General features: G+C 36.5%; 1 protein-coding gene and 1 pseudogene across 1 annotated transcript; one reads left to right on the top strand and one right to left on the bottom strand.

Moving 5' to 3' along the window:
* Positions 1 to 4,280: 4,280 nt before the first annotated feature.
* Positions 4,281 to 5,359, bottom strand: LOC122702779 (annotated as a pseudogene).
* A 12,036-nt stretch (positions 5,360 to 17,395) lies between these two features.
* LOC122700089 (olfactory receptor 5T3-like) lies at positions 17,396 to 18,412 on the top strand. Its single transcript, XM_043912699.1, has one exon. It carries the CDS (start codon positions 17,444 to 17,446, stop codon positions 18,410 to 18,412), a length of 969 nt encoding a protein of 322 aa, XP_043768634.1. The 5' UTR covers positions 17,396 to 17,443.
* The last annotated feature ends 1,846 nt before the right edge of the window (positions 18,413 to 20,258 follow it).

Here is a 20,258-nt window from a genome sequence, read left to right as displayed (position 1 = left end):
TTCAATCTTTCCCAGCAGCAGGGTCTTTTCAAATGAGTCAGTTCTTCGAATCAGGTGGCCAAATATTGGAGTTTCCGTTTCAACATCAGTCTTTCCAATGAATATTCATGACGGATTTCCATTAGGATGGACTGGTTGGATCTCCCTGCATCCAAAGGACTCTAAAGAGGCTTCTCCAACACCACAATTCAAAAGCATCAATTCTTCAGTGCTCAGTTTTCTCTATAGTCCAACTCTCACATCCATACATGACTCCTGGGGAAAACATAGCCTTGACGGGACGGACCTTTGTTGACAAAGTAATGTCTCTGCTTTTAATACACTGACTAGGTTGGTCATAACTTTCCCTCCAAGGAGTAAGCATCTTTTAATTTCATGGCTGCAATCACCATCTGCAGTGATTTTGGAGTCCCCCAAAAATGAAATCAGCCACTGTTTCCACTGTTTCCCCATCTATTTGCCATGAAGTGATGGGACTGGATGCCATGATCTTAGTTTTCTGACTGTTGAGCTTTAAGCCAACTTTTTCACTGTCCTCTTTCACTTTCATCAAGAGGCTCTTTAGTTCTTCTTCTTTAGTTCTTTCTGCCATAAGGGTGGTGTCATCTGCATATCTGAGGTTATTGATATTCGATCCAGCTTGTGCTTCCTCCAGCCCAGCATTTCTCATGATGTACTCCACATATAAGTTAAATAAGCAGGGTAACAATATACAGCCTTGACATACTCCTTTTCCTATTTGGAACCAGCCTGTTGTTCCATGCCCAGTTCTAACTGTTGCTTCCTGGCCTGCATACCAATGTCTCAAGAGGCAGGTCAGGTGGTCTGGTATTCCCACCTCTTTCAGAATTTTCTAGTTTGTGGTGATCCACACAGTCAAAGGCTTTGGCACAGTCAATAAAGTAGAAATAGATCTTTTTTTCTGGAACTCTTGTGCTTTTTTGATGATCCAACAGATGTTGGCAATTTGATCTCTGGTTCCTCTGCCTTTTCTATATCCAGCTTGAACAACTGGAAGTTCATGGTTCACGTATTGCTGAAGCCTGGCTTGGAGAATTTTGAGCATTACTTTGCTAGCATGTGAGATGAGTGCAATTATGTGGTAGTTTGAGCACTCTTTGGCATTGCCTTTCTTAGGGATCGGAATGAAAACTGACCTTTTCCAGTCCTGTGGCCACTGCTGAGTTTTCCAAATTTGCTTGCATATTCAATACAGCACTTTCACAGTATCCTATTTTTAATATTTGAAACAGTTCAACTGAAATTCCATCACCTCCATTAGCTTTGTTCGTAGTGATGCTCCTAAGGCCCCCTTGACTTCACATTCCAGGATGTCTGGCTCTAGGTGAGTGAGCACATCATCGTGATTACCTGGGTTGTGAAAATCTTTTTTGTACGGTTCTTCTGTGTATTCTTCCCAACTCTTCTTAATATCTTCTGCTTCTTTTAGGTCCATACCATTGAGCTCATCTTTGCATGAAATGTTCCCTCAGTATCTCTAATTTTCTAGAAGCGATCTCTAGTCTTTCCTATTCCATTGTTTTCCTCTATTTCTTTGCACGGATAGCTGAGGAACACTTTCTTATCTCTCCTTGGTATTCTTTGAACTCTGCACTTAAATTGGTATTTCTTTCCCATATGATCTGTATACTTCTTCATATATAAGATAAAATGATAAGAGGGAGAGAAATGCACTGGCACAAAGAATGTAAGAATAGCAACACACATTTGAACACATGCATGAGGTCTCTGAACCACAGACTGGCAGTAGACTGCTGCCCGTGCAGAGATCTGAGGTTGGAGCAGAGTGCTTAGCCCTGGAGTCCGAACCAGTGATCCCATGGAACATGATACGGGGGCAGGTGAGCTGTGGTTTTCCTGTTGATCAGATTGTGCTTGCTTAAGCTAGTCAGATATATAATTATCATACTACTAGTGATTGCAACTACAGTAACACAGCCACTTTTGATTATATGATAAAAAAGTTGATACCACATATTTTAAGGTAAAGATCCCACACCTATGAGACTGTGTGTGTGTAAATATATGTAGAGTATGTACCAATATACATAAATTAAAATCTTAACCCTCTGTATTTCAGAATGTGACTGTTATAGCAATGGATTTTTCATGGATATAATTAACTTGAAGTCTTTAGTTGTTGTTGCTAAATCACTAAATCACTTTAGTTGTTCTTGCTAAAGTCACTAAATCACTTCTGACTCTTGCAACTCCATGAACAGAGAAGCTTGATGGACCCCATTGACTGTAGCCCACCAGATTTCTCTGTTCATGGGCTTTCCAGGCAAAAATACTGGACTGTGTTGCCATTTTCTTCTCTAGGGAATCTTCCTGACTCAGGGATCAAACCCACATCTCTAGTGTCTCCTGCGTTGGCAGGCTGATTCTTTATCATTGCACCATGTGAGAAACCATAATTCTATGTACTTCTCGTCAATGATTTGTAAATTTATAAGATGCATAATTGTACTGTTTTCTCTTGTTTACAGCTAGTTTACTTTTCCTACATTTGTGTTTCTTTTTCTTTAAAACTTAAAAATTTAAAGCTTAACATTTATTTTTGTGATGTTGATGTCTGTTTAAGAATCTCTTCAATGCTGAATCATACACATGCACACATACACACACACTATTCAACAACATATTTGCGTAGTTTGGATATGCAACTATAACTAATATCAGTGAACATGGTTTAGTTTTGATATTTAGTAGAAGAAACTGTATGAATAGCACAGAGGAGAGTATCCCAAACAGGAGAAATAAGAGCAGAGTCTTTATATAGGAATAAATATAATAAGGGCTTCCCTGATGGCTCAAATGGTGAAGAAGAACCAGCCTGCAATGCAGGAGACCCAGGTATGATCCCTGGGTCGGGAAGATCCCCTGAGGTAGGAAATGGCAACCCATTCCAGTATTTTTGCCTGGAGAATTCCATGGACAGAGGAGCCTGGTGGGCTACAGTCCATGGGGTTGCAAAGAGATGGAGACAACTGAGCTGCTGGCACTTTCAAATACAGGTAATATAGGTAGGAGGGTTCTGCACAAGAACTTTAGAATTATAATTTATACTTAACCCCAATTCAGACAAGTATCGTTAGGTTGGACTCTAAATCTCAGAAGGTTGTCTTGGATTTAAAAATAAGGATGCTCCTTTAAGAAGAGAATGAGTTTGTGCAAAACTGTGATTAAAAGTTAATAAATACAAATGAGTGAAAGCAGGAAAGGAGAACACTACACCTTAAAGTTATTTCTGAAGGACACATATTCTTACAATGAACACGAGGTCTATTGGAAACAAGGATTAAACTTGCATGTAGGAGAGACCCCTCCGTAATGAGGTTCTTGGGCCTGAGCATGAGGAGTGGGGGTTTATGCAGGGGCATATTGGAGTTGAAAGGGCCCAAGGGAAAGAGAGCTAAAATCTGAGTCAGCACCAGACCTGTAATCAAATCGATAAAGGTGGTTTGGGGCTCAGTTGTGGAAAGAGCTGAATACACAGGCCAGTTATACATTACTCTCTGAATTGTGTTTGTCTTTTTTTAATGTGTGATCTTGATAAATGTCAACACCTAGACTTTATTTTCTGTGAGAGATTAAAGATTTGTTTAGCACTCCAGCTCTGAATGAAATAATAAGAACGGAAGAAATGCATCCTTACAAATAAGCATGCTAGTTAGCACCAGGGATCTGAACATGTTGTCTATGGTCCCCAGACCACAGACTGGGATTAGATAGCTGCCAGTGAATGAACCTAAGGACAGATCAGGGTGCTTTGAGATGAATTCAATACTAATGGCTCCATGGTATGGGATCATATGAACTATGGGTTTGCTATTGATTATTGGCATTTGATCAAGCTCCTCAGATATAATGTTAATTACAGTTGTGAATATTGGGAACTATACATTCAAATTATACCAAGATGAAAGAAGAAAAGAATACATACTATGCTAAAGTTACATCTACATATGCCTGTGTGTGTTTGTGTTATGTCAATCAGCATGCTTTTACATACAAACATGTATAGGTGTGTGTGCATGTGTGTATGAGTGTCTGTGTGGACACCTCTATCAACAGGAGAATATTAAGGTGCAAATGCATGATACAATTTTTCTGCATATAAAAATAACATAGATAGAAGGTTAGCTATGATGTTTATATTAAAATATCCAGGAAGAAGAGACATATATTAATAAACAAAAAAGAAATTTTCATCATGTCTTCTTGATATTATGTACATAACCTTACTCTAAATTTTTTTAATATTTACTCTGAAAATACACTTTATTGATAACCAATTTTTCCCAAACACTTTTTTCATTGCCTCTTTTACATCTTTGTTCCTTAAACTATAGATGGTGGGATTCAGCATTGGAATCACGACACTGTAAAACAGTGACACGATCATGTCATGGTTCAAGGCATAGCTGGAACTTGGTCTCACATACATGAAGAGAACTGTACCATGAATAATGGACACTCCAGTTAAGTGAGAACCACATGTAGAAAACACTTTCCTTCTCCCTACAGCAGATGGCATCCTCAGAATGGCCGACAGAATGAAACCATAGGAAACCAGGACAGTCAGGACAGTGACTATCTCAATAGAGCCTGCAAAGTAGAAGAGCAGAAGCTGGTTTGTGTGAGTGTCAGAGCAAGAAATAGCGAGGAGGGGAGGGATGTCACAGAAGACATGTCTGATTTCATTGGAGGCACAGAAGGAGAGGCTGAAAGTAGCCACGGTGTGTACAGAAGCATGCGAGACGCCACCAACACAGGAAGCAATGGTGAGTGGCACATAGACTCTGGGTCCCATGCTGCCTGAATACCGGAGGGGGGTGTAGATGGCCACATAGCGATCATACGCCATTGCAGCCAAGATAAAGCATTCTGTGGTCCCAAAAGTAACAGCAAGAAACATCTGTGCTGCACATTCAAGGAAGGAAATGGCTTTGTTCTTTGACATAAGATCTACTAACATTTTGGGGGTAACTACTGAGGAATAGCAGGCATCCACAGATGAAAGCACACTCAGAAAATAGTACATGGGGCTGTGGAGCCGGCAATCCCCAATGACTAACACAATCAGTCCTAAATTTCCAATCAGCGTGAAGAGGTAAATTGCTAGAAACAAGAAGAATAAGATGATTTGCAGTTCAAGATTGTCTGTGAAGCCTTTCAGTAAAAAGGATGTTACTTCGGTGACATTCTTCATCTTGATACCTCATGGAACAAACGCAAAGATTTTTCAAAACTTACAATTCATTTCCTACCAAAAGAGTGAATAAATAACATTGTGACTCAATGGAATGTGATTTGTGTCCTCATATTTATTTTTTGCCAGAGCGTGATTTCCCAGTTGTAGATCAGAACATGGTGACAAGACAGCGGGTCAAGCGTTCATGCCACTCACTGAAGACTCACATGGGAAAATATGTGTATTCATCACTCATGGGCTGAATTCATGCCGTCTAAATCCACTAGATAAACCAGCTAGTTTACCACCGAATCCTATTAGTTGTTTCCATATTAAACTAGCTTAAAACTCCAAATCATTGGTTAAAATCAATTTCCTTCTCCCATACAGTAACATGGCCTAGTGTATCCGTGTGCAGGTACCTGGAAAGGATATCAGCAATCTAGTTACTTTCAGTAAGTGTGTAAAATGATTTCTTATAATTTGCTTATCTATAGAATGAAACATTAATATTGATTTTACAAAGTGGAACAAATACTGTAATATAAAACACATTAATAAAGCTGAATCTTCAAAATATTGTTAAATAGATAATGCTAAATTAGGTTGGTCTTGCAGAGTAGCAACCTCTCAGACTAACATTTTATGTGCTATTTCCAAATTCTTTCTAACTCTATTAACCCTTATTAGGTGTATCCAAACGAAATAATCAAAATTTTTAAGATGATGGGCCATGATGGAATTAAACAATGATATTGCAACTTATATTCATTTAAATGTATTTCTGAGATACTTAGCATTATATTGTGTTTTTTCATTTACTAAATAATCAGTCATATTTATTATTTTCAGATATCTAAAATCTTTGATTTTCAACGGTCTCAAGATCTGTGGTGAAAATGTGAAGAAATTTTCTGAAAACAAAAACAATTTTTAAAAAATTATTATACTTGTTTAGATAGTTTACTGTGGTTCCAGTGAATTATCAACTAGACAATGTGAGTCACAATTAAAGTCACTTATAAAAATTGTAGATAAATATGGCAACAATAACAAACAAATATAAACCTAAATTTAATCCTTTGTATTTTCTTTGTTGTATTTATTCACCTATGTGATAGGAAACAACTGTTAATAAAAGGATTGCACAGCATCTCTGATCTTGTTAGGTCCAAACTCCTAAAATACTCAGCAAATGCCCTGAAGATCTCTCTTACCTCAGCAGAAGCAGTTTTGATGTCTTATGAGTATAATTAATTCAAACTGCTTATATCTACCTCCTCAACTGTTGCTGAAACCAAAGGAGAGTTCCCAAGGGGAATATGTTCCAATTATGATCTAGTTCAAAATAGCAACATGATGACTCACTCAATAAAAAAGAAAATGGTCCTGGGATAATTCATGACCCACTAATATTTGCTGAAAAATAAAGTCAGTCAGCCTCCAACTTATAATAATGCTTTATATTTGTGATTCCCTAATAACTAGTGGTGTGAAGTATTTTTTCACACTAACCTGTTGTCCGTTTGTGTCTTCTTTGGGGACAGTCTGTTTAAGTGATCTGCAGACATGTTCTCCTCCTCTGCTGGAGGCCTTCTTACCCGGTGGATTCCGTCACTTGCTGCACGTAACTTTAGTGAGATGAGCTCACCTTACCTAACTGCGCTCTTGCTGCCTGTCCTTACGGTGCATATCCATGAAATCGTCACTAAACTTAATGCCATGAGGCTTTTCCCTTTTATTTCTTCTGAGTTTTATAGTTTCATGGCTTATGTTTAAGCATAAGTTGACTTTTATTCATGGTTTAAGATGAGGGTTGATTTTCATTCTTTTGCATGTGAATATCCAGTTTTTCCAACAGTATACTTTTCCCACTATGTACTGTTAACACCCTTGTTGAAGATTCAGTTGACTAAATATGTGTGAATTGATTTGTGAGCTCCTTATTCTGCTCCATTGGCCTATATATCTGTCTTTATACCAATGCTGTTTTGTTCAAGTACTGTAGCTTTTCAATACATTTTTGAAACCAGGATGTGTGATGACTCCAGCTTTGTACTTTTGCATTCTGTTTCTTTGGATGTTTGATATTGTCTGTGGTGTCACACAAAGTTTATGCTTTTTCTACTTCAAAAAATACCAAAGTTATTTTATGAACATTTCATTGGATCTTTTATTGCCCTGGGTAGCAAATAAATTTTATCGAATGAAAATCTAAAGTGCAATTGCATATCACCTCATATCTGTTAGGCTATTATTAAAGAAGAAAAAAAAAACAACAAGTGTTGACAAAGATATGAAAAAAGAACTCCTCAGGCACTGATGATACAAATGTAAATTGGTATAGCCATTGTAAAAGTATAGAAGTTCCTCAAAACATTAAAAAAAAAACCAAAAAACCTACTTTGTAAGCTACCAATTATTTCTGGGTATTTACACAAATTAATTGATATTAGAATCTTGGTGAGATATTGCACTCATGTTCTTTGTAGCATCACTCCCAACAGTCAAGATATGAGAACCACTAAAGTATCTTTCATGGAAAAATGTATTTTAAAAATCTGGTGCATATGTATACAATGAAATGTTATTCAGTCTTAATAAGTGAGAAAATATTGTCATTGCAATAATATGGATGGATGTAGAGGACTTTTGCTAAATGAAATAAGTCAGACACAGAAAGACGAACACTGGGTGATCTCATTTATGTGGATTATCTAAAATAGACAATCTCATAGAAGCAAAGAGTAGAATAGTTGTTTCCAGGGACTGGGGGAAGGGGGACATTGGAAGTTTATGGTCAAACATAAAAATTTGAACTGTTTGAATTAAATAAGTTCAGGTAACCTATTATATAGTTTAGTGCCTATAATTAACAAAACTTTTGCATACTCAAAATTGCTAAGAATGTAGATCTTACATTAAAATTATAACAGCAATAAAAGAAAAAAAAAAAAAGAAACTTTAGGAGGTAAGGATTTGCTTATGACCTTGATAGTGGTGATGTTTTCATGGGTGCACTCATCCCCAAACACTTTAAGTGAAGTGTATTAAATATATATGTAACTTTATACTTCAGTTAGTCCCCAAAGGTGGTCTTCTCCAGCGGCTCACTGGTAAAAATCCCCCTGAAATACAGGAGATTCACTAGATGCCGGTTTGATTCCTGGGTCAGGAAGATCCCCTGGAGGAGGAAAATGCAGCTCACTCCAGCATTCTTCTCATGAAAATTCCATAGAACAAGGAGTCTGGTGGGCCACAGTTCTTGGGATCACAGAGTCATGCTCAGGCATGACTGAGCACAAGAACTATATTTCAAGAAGTTGATTGTATTCAGATATACAAATATATTGTATACAGATATATATATATATGTTATATATATACATACAATCTTTTAACATTAGATAAAACTCTAATAAAGAACCAAAATGAAATGCTAGAAGTAAAAAATGCTATACTTAAAATGAAGAATACCTTTAATGAATTTACCATTAAACTAGATATGCCAAAAGAAAGAATCTGTGAACTTCAGGATACATTAATCGAAACCTAGAACAATGGCAACCAGAGAACACATGGAATAAAATGATTAATGGTTGCCAGAGGTTTGGAAGTAGGATGATAAAGAGATAGAGCACAGAGGACTTTTAGGGCATTGAAAACAATTCTATATAAGACTATAATGATGGATTCATGTCATTATATATATTTTTCAAACTCATTGAACACACAACACCAAGATTGAATCCAAAGGTAAATAATGGACTTTGAGTGGTTGTGATGTGTCAGTGTGAGCTTATAAAATGTAAAAAATTACCACTTTGATGGAGAATATTTATAATGGGCATATATGTAAAATATCTGTACATTGGGGAGGGAAACTTGAAATAAGGGAGGAGTTTCTGTAAGAAGTAGGTCTCAGAAAGTACTATTATAGCAACATACAATGTTGAAAGTGTAGACACCAGTTTGTAAGGTAAGATCTATCTAGCTATGGAGCTCAAGAAACTCTAGGTAGAAGCTATAATGAATTAGGCTTGAGTTGAATTGCTCAGTCGTGTCTGACACTTTGAGACCCCTACTGAAAGTTAAAGTAGTTAGAAAATGACAGTATTATAAGGTTATAGAAACATATGAGACATCATTTGGGCATGAAATTTAAAATGCTAACTCCACCAATTCAACATAAATGTGTGTGTATATGTATATATATAGGCTTCACCAGTGGCTCAGTGGTAAATAATCTCTGCAGTGCAGGAGATGCAGGAGATGTGAGTTTTAAATCAAGGTTGAGAAGATTCCCAGAGGAGAAAATGAAAACCTACTCCAGTGTTCTTGCCTAGAAAGTCCCACAGACCTGGTGGACTGCAGCCATAGAGTCACAAAGAGTTGGACATGACTGAGTGACTGAGCAGTATCTATATATATATGTGTGTGTGTGTGTGTGTGTGTGTATATAATATTAATGTATTATCTATTTATATTATAATATAATATATATTATAAATATATATATATTTCCTTAGGATATTCAAAATGTCCAACTCATTTAAACATGGAAGAGTAGTTAGAAAAAGTGTATATTATAATAGTATATATAATAATATACTTTTTCTAACTAATAATTACTAATTAAGGATCAGCCTAATCAATATAATAGTATATAACTTACATATGAATAAAAAGAAAGTTTTTGTTCCACTTTTCTAGGTTTTTTTAATGACTGACATCTCACTCTTTCTACTTTACTATTCTTTCTCAGAATTCTTTGCTTTTTCATGTAAATTGTAGAGTCAGAAGATCTATTTCTCCAAAAGACTTGTTTAATTTTACTTGGAATTGTATTAATTCTGTATACAGATCAATTTAGAGTTGCATTTGATTGATGGATCCTCTGTTCACAGTTGGGCTACCTGTCAGTATTTTTTTTCCCTTCTATTTACATTCAGATTTTAAAACCAACATTCCTTTTTACTAGCTTGTAATCTCTTAATTTAGAACTTTGGTATCCGTATATCTGCCACAAATTACTTATGCACAAAGTGTCACTAGTCGGTTTTAGGAAGTGGGATCTTTGCATTCCACAGATATAAAACCCTATACACAAAATATTTGACCTTTCTCGCTTCCGTTTCTCTCACGTTCTAATGCTCTATCACACAGAATGTTATAGTTACCTGTGTGCTGTCGCATCTCTCCTTCAGCCCTTCCTATCTATGTGTTCACGTCTTGTCATTCTTATTAAACTTTTTTATAGAACTGTGCTTGTTAACTCTCGCTGTGCCGGATCGGCGTCGCTGCAGGGGCTTCGCCCTAACTGGCTGAGCGGCGGCCGCCCTCCAGGCGCGGGGCGCGGGCTTCTCTTGTCGCGGCAGAAAGTGAGCGTGCGAGTGGCTCTTTGTGACCGCATGGACTGTGGCTTGCCAGCCTCCTCTGCTCATGGAGTTCTCCAAGCACGAGGATGGGGTGGGTAGCCTTCCCTTCTCCTCGGGGTCGTCCCACCCCCGGGGCTGAGCCCAGGTTGAGGAGCAGAGCACAGGCTCGGGAGCTGTGGACGCGGACACGGGCGTAGGTCCTCTGAGTCGAGTGCAGTCTTCCCAGATCGGGGAGCAAGCCCGTGTCCCCCGCGTTGGCAGGGGGATTCTTTACCACTGAGGCACCAGGGACGTCCACTCTTATCCAACTGTTAATGAACTCTATCTCATATCACTTAGAAGTGTAGTATTTTATTTATTTTTTCATTTATTTTTATTAGTTGGAGGCTAATTACTTCACAGCATTTCAGTGGGTTTTGTCATACATTGACGTGAATCAGCCATGGAGTTACATGTATTCCCCATCCCGATCCCCCCTCCCACCTCCCTCTCCACCCGATTCCTCTGGGTCTTCCCAGTGCAATATTTTAAAATTTACCTAAAAAAATATAGTTATCCTTCTTTAAGAAGAGACACTACTCTGTTGACAAAGGTCTGTATAGTCAAGGGTATGGTCTTCCTAGTGGCCACATACAGCTGTGAGAGTTGGGTCTTAAAAAAGGCAGAATGCCAAAGAATTGATGCCTTCAAACCGTGGTGCTGAGAATTCTCCTGAGGGAGATCAAACCAGTCAGTCTTATGGGAAATCAACTCTGAATACTCGTTGGAAGGACTGATACTGAAGTTGATGCTCTAGTATTTTGGTTCAGCCAACTCATTGGAAAAGTCCTGACGTGGGAAAGATTGAAGGCAGAAGAGAGTGTCAGAGGATGAGATGTTTGGATGGCATCACCAATGCAGTGGGCATGAACTTGGGAAAACTCTGGGAGATGTTGAGGGACAGGGAGGCCTGACGTGCTGCAGTCCACGTGGTCACAAAGAATCTCGGACATGACCTGGCCACTGAACAACAACAGAGAATTATAAATTTTGTCATGTTATGATTTCATTATCTTCATGTTTTAGAGAAGGGATTAGAGAATCAGAAAGGCTTTATTTCCAGAAAGAGACAAGTGGATTTTGTAGAATTGTGGTTATCAGCCTCGTTTGTTATTGTCATTTAGTCCCAAGTGTTGTCCAATTCTTTTGTGACTCCATGGATGGTAGCATGTCAGGCTCCTCTGTCCATGGGATATCCCAGGTGAGAATTCTGGAGTGGGTTACCATTTTCTTCTCCAGGGGATCAACCTAATAGCATATAGCTATTTAGGATCAGAGCTTAGAATAGTCCTATAGTAGTAGGTTTTTTTTTTCCACTGAGGGATTTTTAAAAGTAAAGTATGCTGATGTAATCATTCTCATCAGGTAGTTCATTATCCAGAAACATCCACTTGTTTACAAGAAAAAAGTTCATCTTGAAACTTCTGTCCCAGAAAATAGAGTGCCTTCCTCTAGAGACTTCACTGTAGACTTTAAGAAGAACTTGAGACGATGGTGGAGTATAAGAATAAAAATACATAATATTCACAGAGTTTCTTGAGTGAGGAGTTCATTTCCACAGGTAAGAGGAAAGTGTTTTCATAACTTGCAATATATTTTAGAAAATATACATTTGAATTTGAAACTGGAATAAGTGTCTTAATATTTGTATTCAAGACAGAAGATTTGAGTTAAACCAAAGTTTTATTCAAAATCTAATATACTCCTTTCAGGAAACATAGCAAAGAAAATAAGAAGGATTCCATATATATTTTGGTCAATAGAATTGTAAATTAGAAATTTTCATTAATTTCCTTGATGAAAAATAATGTTCTGTATAGGGGCAGAACAATTAAGGGGTTACATTTAAATTTTAAGAAACTTATTAAATGAAGAAAAATTAACTATTAAGCAACCATTGGGTATATGACACTTTGGAATCACAAATTTTTGACAGAAGAATACAAACTAATTTTAAATGTATTTTATAGCTAGTTTAATTGATCTAGAAGTCACTTGTATGTGTGTGTATGTGTTTTAACTTCTTGGCTTAATAAACTTAATTGCTTAAAAAAAGAGAATTAAACTATTCAAAGTTTCTATCTCATACAGTTTCTAGGTTGTAAAATGTCTTGAATTATGCCAAGTCATAATGAAATTTTAATGCAATCATGTAGAAATAGTATAGATTCTGAAGTCAGAGAAATCTAGGCTTCAGTCCTGGTTCTCCTAGGAACTGCATGTGCCTGGTTAAGTTATATGTCTAGTTGAGCCTTGGTGTTCTCATCTATTAATCTAAAATGATACTGAATTATATAGCTTGCAGGTTGCTATGTAGATTACATTACGTAATATGCATACAGTTCCTAACCCCCTAGCAGCCACTCAGTCATACATAGTAGCCGCCCTCCTCACTCTCCTTCCTACTGAGCTTGCTATCAGTGATACTGCTTCCATGGACACCTAGTACTTTACATTTTTTATCATGAGTGTTGGGAAACATTTTGTTTTCATCTTTTAGATTCATTATATTTTGCTAAAAAATTACAATTTCTAGTTCCCACCCATTAAAGTGAAATAGTAAGACATAAACACAACCAGTTCTAATTTTTTCAAATATCACTTAACAAAAAAGCCTGTTTGAAAAACTGGACATAGTAGTTAAACATCATACTTTTTCTCTGTCACAACTCCAGTGCCCGTTAATGAAATAAATAAATTCTCTAATAGGACATAATTTTGAATAAAGCATACCTTCTTTAATAAACTCATCTTTTAGCTCTGCAGGTAAGAACACAGACATCAAAGATTATTATAAATTTATACTGAACAGAGGAACAGGCGAATTTAAATAAATACATCATTATTTTAAATTGACATGCCACATTTTCTTTTTAACATTTTATATTTTTTATTTTGAAAAGCAATACTAATTCTTACCTTTTCAGTTTCTGAGCTTAAAAAGTTCATAAGCCAAACTTTTTATGTGCTTTTGTTTTTTCAGACTGGCTCACAGGATGCCATTTATAAATTCTAATTTTAAGCACACCGTTAAGTTTCAAAGGACATTTATGGAAGGGCTAGTTTTTAGAGGAGATGATTCACCATTCTAATTGCAGAACAGACAGATTTCAGTGAGTGAAATGCATTTTAATGCATTTAATGCAGTTTCTTATAACATAGAATATTGGTATGTACTGGGTTTAATTTCAATAGAATAGTATTTTGGTATCTATCTAGTGTCAAATAACAAATATGTGTATTATTTTTAAAATAAGTTTTTGTTTCTGTCTGGGACCTAGCTAAATGCTGTTATTTTTCAATTGGATTTAAACTTTTTCACTTTATTGGAGTTAAATAAAATTTGGAAGTTATGTTTGATTTATATGCATCATTCACAAATGCTTAATACTTTACCTAATAAAACATATTTTAATGCAACTGATTAAAAAATGTTCTCTCCTATGACACCATATTCAGGTAGTAGAACAAGATATTCCTGAAAGTTATGGTCAATTAGTTTTTCTGTCTTTTTTTTCCTTTTTTTTGGTGGTTCAGAAATAACTTTCCCAAGTTTATGCTGTCAGTAAGCACTAAATCTGAGATTTTAGTATAGGGTTTTAACTCCCAATAAAGTTCTCAATTTCTCATGATTGTCTTATTATAAGCATATCAGTTAAGCAAATCTTGAATTGCAGTGTCACTGAAATTTCTCCTGTACATATCCATGAACATATATCTTGTGATGGCTTCATTAGAGGACCACATGCTGGTGCAGTCTTCAAAATTTGTTTGCATATCTGTACCTGTTTTCTCTGTCCTTATTTCTATCTGCCTTATTCCTGTTTTTTTTTTTTTTTTTATCTTACTCTCTATAGTAAATATTTCTATATATAGTTCATGAATTTGAGAGAGAAAGAAATAGGAAAAGAAAGAAAAAAGGAGATATGTTTGGAGAGAAAAAGAGAACACAAAATTGTAAAAAGTAATTTTGATGAGGCACCCAAATTTATTAATACATATTTGTATATTAATTGATGTTCTATAAACAGTTTTATTATGATGGCTTAAAACTCCACATTAAAAAAAAAATTAGATCATGGCATCCAGTCCCATCACTTCATGGCAAATAGAAGGGGAAAAAATGGAAGCAGTGACAGATTTTCTCTTCTTGGGCTCCAAAATCATTGTGGATGGTGACTGCAGCCATGAAATTAGAAGACGTCTGCTTCTTGGAACAAAGGCAATGACAAACTCAGACAGCGTATTAAAAAGCAGAGACATCACTTTGCGGAGAAAGCTTCATAGAGTCAAAGCTGCGGTCTTTCCAGTAGTTATGTAGGGATGAAAGATTTAGTCCATAAAGAAGGCTGTTACTGTTAGTCGCTCAGTCAAGCCTGACTCTTTGCGACTCCCTGGACTGCAGCCCACCAGGTTCCTCTGTTCATGGGATTTTCCAGGCAGGGATAGTGGAGTGGGTTGCCATATTCTTCTGCAGGGGATCTTCCCGACCCAGGGATCGAACCCGGGTCTCCTGCACTGCAGGCAGATTCTTTACCATCTGAGCTAGGAAGGAAACCCTGAGGGCTGAGTTGATGCTTTTGAACTGTGGCAGGGAGGCCTGCCATGCTGCAGTCCATGGGGTAGTAGAATCAGATAACACTCAGTGACTGAACAGCAACAATTTTCTTAATAAAACAATTCAAACTTAATGATACTTTATTATTTTTGTCTCTTTGTGTTCTTATAATTATTATGTAAGTTGTATGGGTTTATACAGAAATCAGAACTTATTATTATTATAATTCTTTTTACTCTAGACTTTTCTAAGAATCAAATGAACATTCTTTGGTGTTGTAAACTCACACGTCTTTGTTGTTTAGTTCCTAATTCGTGTCCAGCTCTTTTGCAACCCCATGAACTGTAGTCTGCCAGGCTTTTCTGTCCATGGAATATCCCAGGCAAGAATATGGAAGTGGGTTGCCATTTCCTTCTCCAGGGGATCTTGCAGACCCAGGGATCGAACTTGTGTCTCCTTGGTTGGCAGATTATTTACCACTGAGCCACCAGGCAAGTCCTTAAACTTAAACTTATCAAGCTATTTATTCTTTGCATTAGAAATAGCCTCTAAATGGATCCATGGAAACGTTTCTTGGAAAATAAAGACATGGTTTTCTTCTAACAGCAAGTTAAAGATTTTTATTTATTCTCTTCTTGATGTGTGGCATCTAAATGCAATAAAAATGTAGTATGTTTAACATCATAAGTATAATTTTCTTTTAAGTCATTGAATTCAGCCTTACCCTGTATATGGCTGATTTTCCATTACTTTTTAATGCTTCTTAATTACAACATGCTGAAGGAAAAATAAAAGTTAACTTGCCAAAAATCTGCCCTTTAATGTGATGAACAGGGAGGCCTAGCATGCTGCAGTCCATGCAGACACAAAGAGTCAGACATGACTGAGCAACTGAACTGAACTGATTGAATGTGATGAATCCAATAATTAATTGTGTTTCAGTAATTAACTGAAATTTCAGTTCAAATGTGATTGACTCTTTAACTTTAGAAATATATATGTATATTTTTGTACATTTGTATTTGTACTTGTACAATACCATACAATACAAATACAATACAAAACTTGTACTTGTACCCTCTATTTGTATATGTACTTCCCTCTATTCATATACAACCAAATGAGAAACAGTGTGATACAGGGGAAAAAAATAAATCAAACACAATTTTGTGGCAAATAGAGTGATTTTATTCTCTTAGCAAAAAATTTCTAAAAAACTATTTTTTATCTATGATCAGGTGACATTAATTTCACAAATATTTCAGAAACCCCATAAATAACTATAATATATTAAAAGATTTGTTTTTGACAGCAATATATCTCAAAAATATATCCAAGAACTTTCCAGAGACAATAGTATATGACTATAGAAATACCTCACATTGCTACTAAAATAAAATTTGAAAATCAGTAACAGTATGATAAGCTGCAGAGGCCAACATGAACACCTTAATGACACCTATTTTTAGAAAAAAATTAGCATTCATATTGTTATTCTTTGCATTAGCTGCAGAGGCCAACATGAACACCTTAATGACACCTATTTTTAGAAAAAAAATTAGCATTCATATTGTTATTCTTTGCAAAATGGCTATATAATCTCCAAAATACTGTCCGCTGTTCAGTTTACCACTATTCTTGAATGGAAATGAATGGGACAATATAATTGCCAGAAAAAAAGGATATAAAATGATTTTGTTTAAACGAACAGCTCTGCACAAAAAGTTTCATTTATGTCATTTCTTACTTATCTGGAAACATTTAATATTAAATAATTTTATATTGTTTTCTTATTGAAATCAAACTCAATCTTGTGTGATTACTTCCATTTTTACATTTTACATTTGTGAACATAAAAAGACACTTCATGCACCTTATAGCATTTAATTGTGTGCTTTCCACTATAATATTTCATGATTGGAATAGTCCTATGGTTATTTATATTTGTTTATTTTAAAGCTATGTAATATGAACACAGGTAATACAGAATACAACAAAAAATAAACTGGAAAATAAACCACTTAAATTGACTTGATATTTTTAACATGATGAATCTAGTCAACAATTGAATGTAATAACTTCTTTTATTAACTGCAAAATGTATCCATTTGAATCCAAGATCTTCATCACTGACCATTCCATGACTACAAAGGAAATCATTAGATTCTGATAAGAAAGATAGGAAGATATAGTCGGCTGGACTCTATTTTCACAAAATACTGCCTTTAGAACTTATAGAGAAAAACTAAAATGGTACAGCTCCCATCAGATTTAAATTCATACAGAATCCGGATGAAAAATGTGACTGAATTAAACATGTTTATACTGACGGGCTTTACGGATGATTTAGAGGTGCAAGTCTACCTATTTTTGCTTTTTCTGGCAATCTATCTTTTTACACTGGTAGGAAATTTGGGACTGGTTATGTTGGTCGTTGTGGATTCCCGGATCCAAAACCCAATGTACTATTTTCTCAGTGTCTTATCATTCCTGGATGCCTGCTATTCTTCAGTGGTCACTCCAAATATGTTGATTAATTTCCTGTCAGAGAATAAAACCATTTCCTACCTTGGATGTGAAGTACAAATGCTTCTCTTTGTTACTTCTGGGACCACAGAGTGCTTCCTCTTGGCTGCAATGGCGTATGATCGCTATGTGGCCATCTACACCCCCCTCCGGTATTCAGTCAGCATGGGACCCAGGGTCTATGTGCCACTCACCATTGCTTCCTGTGTTGGTGGCGTCTCGCATGCTTCTGTACACACCGTGGCTACTTTCAGCCTCTCCTTCTGTGCCTCCAATGAAATCAGACATGTCTTCTGTGACATCCCTCCCCTCCTGGCTATTTCTTGCTCTGACACTCACACAAATCAGCTTCTGCTCTTCTACTTCGTGGGCTCCATTGAGATAGTCACTGTCCTGAGTGTCCTGATCTCATATGGTTTCATTCTGTTGGCCATTCTAAGGATGCGTTCTGCTGAAGGGAGAAGGAAAGTCTTTTCTACATGTGGCTCTCACCTAACTGGAGTGAGTATTTATCATGGAACTATCCTCTTCACATATATGAGACCAACTTCCAGCTATGATTCAAACCATGACCTGATCGTGTCAACATTTTACACCATTATCATTCCCATGCTGAATCCTATCATCTACAGTTTAAGGAATAAAGATGTAAAAGAGGCAATGAAAAAATTGTTGAGAGAAGTTGGTTTATAACCATAGTGTATTTTTAGTACTGAATAAAGCTACAAAGATTAAATGTCAATATCTTGATGCTAAGCAACTAAAGAAGAAAATGCTCCATTTCAGTTACTAGTGTTTGTGTATCCTAGAATAAAACATTACTAGTCCATCAAGAACAAGACTGGGAGTTGACTGTGGCTCAGATCATGAACTACTTATTGTCAAATTCAGACTTAAATTTAAGAAAGTAGGGTAAACCACTAGACCATTCAGGTATGACCTAAATCAAATCCCTTATGACTATAAAATGGAAGTGAGAAATAGATTTAAGGGACTAGATCTGATAGACAGAGTGCCTGATGAACTATGGACAGAGGTTCATGACATTGTACAGGAGACAGGGATTAAGACCATCCCCAAGAAAAATAAATACAAAAAAGCAAAAGGCTATCTGAGGAAGCCTTACAAATAGCTGTGAAAAGAAGAGGAGTGAAAAGCAAAGGAGAAAATGAAAGATATACCCATTTGAATGCAGAGTTCCAAAGAATAGCAAGGAGAGATAAGAAAGCCTTTCTCTGTGATCAATGCAAAGAGATGGAGGAAAATAATAGAATGGGAAAGACTAGAGATCTCTTCAAGAAAATTAGATATACCAAGGGGACATTTCATGCAAAGATGGGCTTGACAAAGGACAGAAATGGTTTGGATCTAACAGAAGCAGAAGATATTAAGAAGAGGTGGCAAGAATACACAGAAGAACTGTACAAAAAAGATCTTCATGACCCAGATAATCACAATGGTGTGATCACTCACCTAGAGCCAGACTTCCTGGAATTTGAAGTCAAGTGGGCATTAGGAAGCAGCACTACAACCAAAGCTAGTGAAGGTGACAGAATTCCAGTTTAGCTATTTCAAATCCTGAAAAATGATGCTGTGAAAGTGCTGCACTCAATGTGCCAGCAAATTTGGAAAACTCAGCAGTGGCCACAGGACTGGAAAAGTCAGTTTTCATTCCAATCCCAAAGAAAGGCAATGCCAAAGAATGCTCAAACTACCACACAATTGTACTCATCTCACATGCTAGTAAAGAAATGCTCAAAATTCTCCAAGCTAGGCTTCAGCAATATGTGAACTGTGAACTTCCAGATGTTCAAGCTGATTTTAGAAAAGGCAGGGGAACCAGAGATCAAATTGCCAACATCCGTTGGATCATCAAAAAAGTAAGAGAGTACCAGAAATACATCAATTTCTGCTTTATTGACTATGCCAAAGCCTTTGACTGTGTGGATCACAATAAACTGTGGAAAATTCTGAAAGAGATGGGAATACCAGACCACCTAACCTGCTTCTTGAGAAACCTTTATGCAGTTTAGGAAGCTGCAGTTAGAACTGGACATGGAACAGCAGGCTGGTTTCAAGTAGGAAAAGGAGTACGTTAAGGCTGTATATTGTCACCCTGCTTATTTAACTTATATGCTGTGTACATCATGAGAAATGTTGGGCTGGAGGCACCACGAGCTGGAATCAAGATTGCTGGGAGAAATATCAATAATGTCAGATATGCAGATGACACCACCCTTATGGCAGAAAGTGAAGAACTAAAGAGCCTCTTGATAAAAGTGAAAGAGGAGAGTGAAAAAGTTGGCTTAAAGCTCAACCTTCAGAAAACTAAGATCATGGCATCCAGTCCCATCACTTCATGGGAAATAGATGGGGAAACAGTGGATGACTTTATTTTTGGGCTCCAAAATCATTGCAGATGGTGATTGCAACATGAAATTAAGACACTTACTTCTTGGAAGAAAAGTTATGACCAACCTAGACAGCTTATTAAAAAGCAGAGACATTACATTGTCAACAAAGGTCCATCTAGTCAAGG

The sequence above is a fragment of the Cervus elaphus genome, chromosome 1 (assembly GCF_910594005.1).
Source record: "Cervus elaphus chromosome 1, mCerEla1.1, whole genome shotgun sequence".
In the NCBI taxonomy this organism is placed as follows: domain Eukaryota; kingdom Metazoa; phylum Chordata; class Mammalia; order Artiodactyla; family Cervidae; genus Cervus; species Cervus elaphus.
Note: the sequence above shows the minus strand (reverse complement) of the source record. Positions and strands in the feature narration are given on the sequence as shown.

What these genes read in the sequence shown, in the direction of transcription:
- LOC122700089 (XM_043912699.1), top strand. Translation starts at nt 17,444, where the DNA reads ATGGTACAGCTCCCATCAGATTTAAATTCATACAGAATCCGGATGAAA.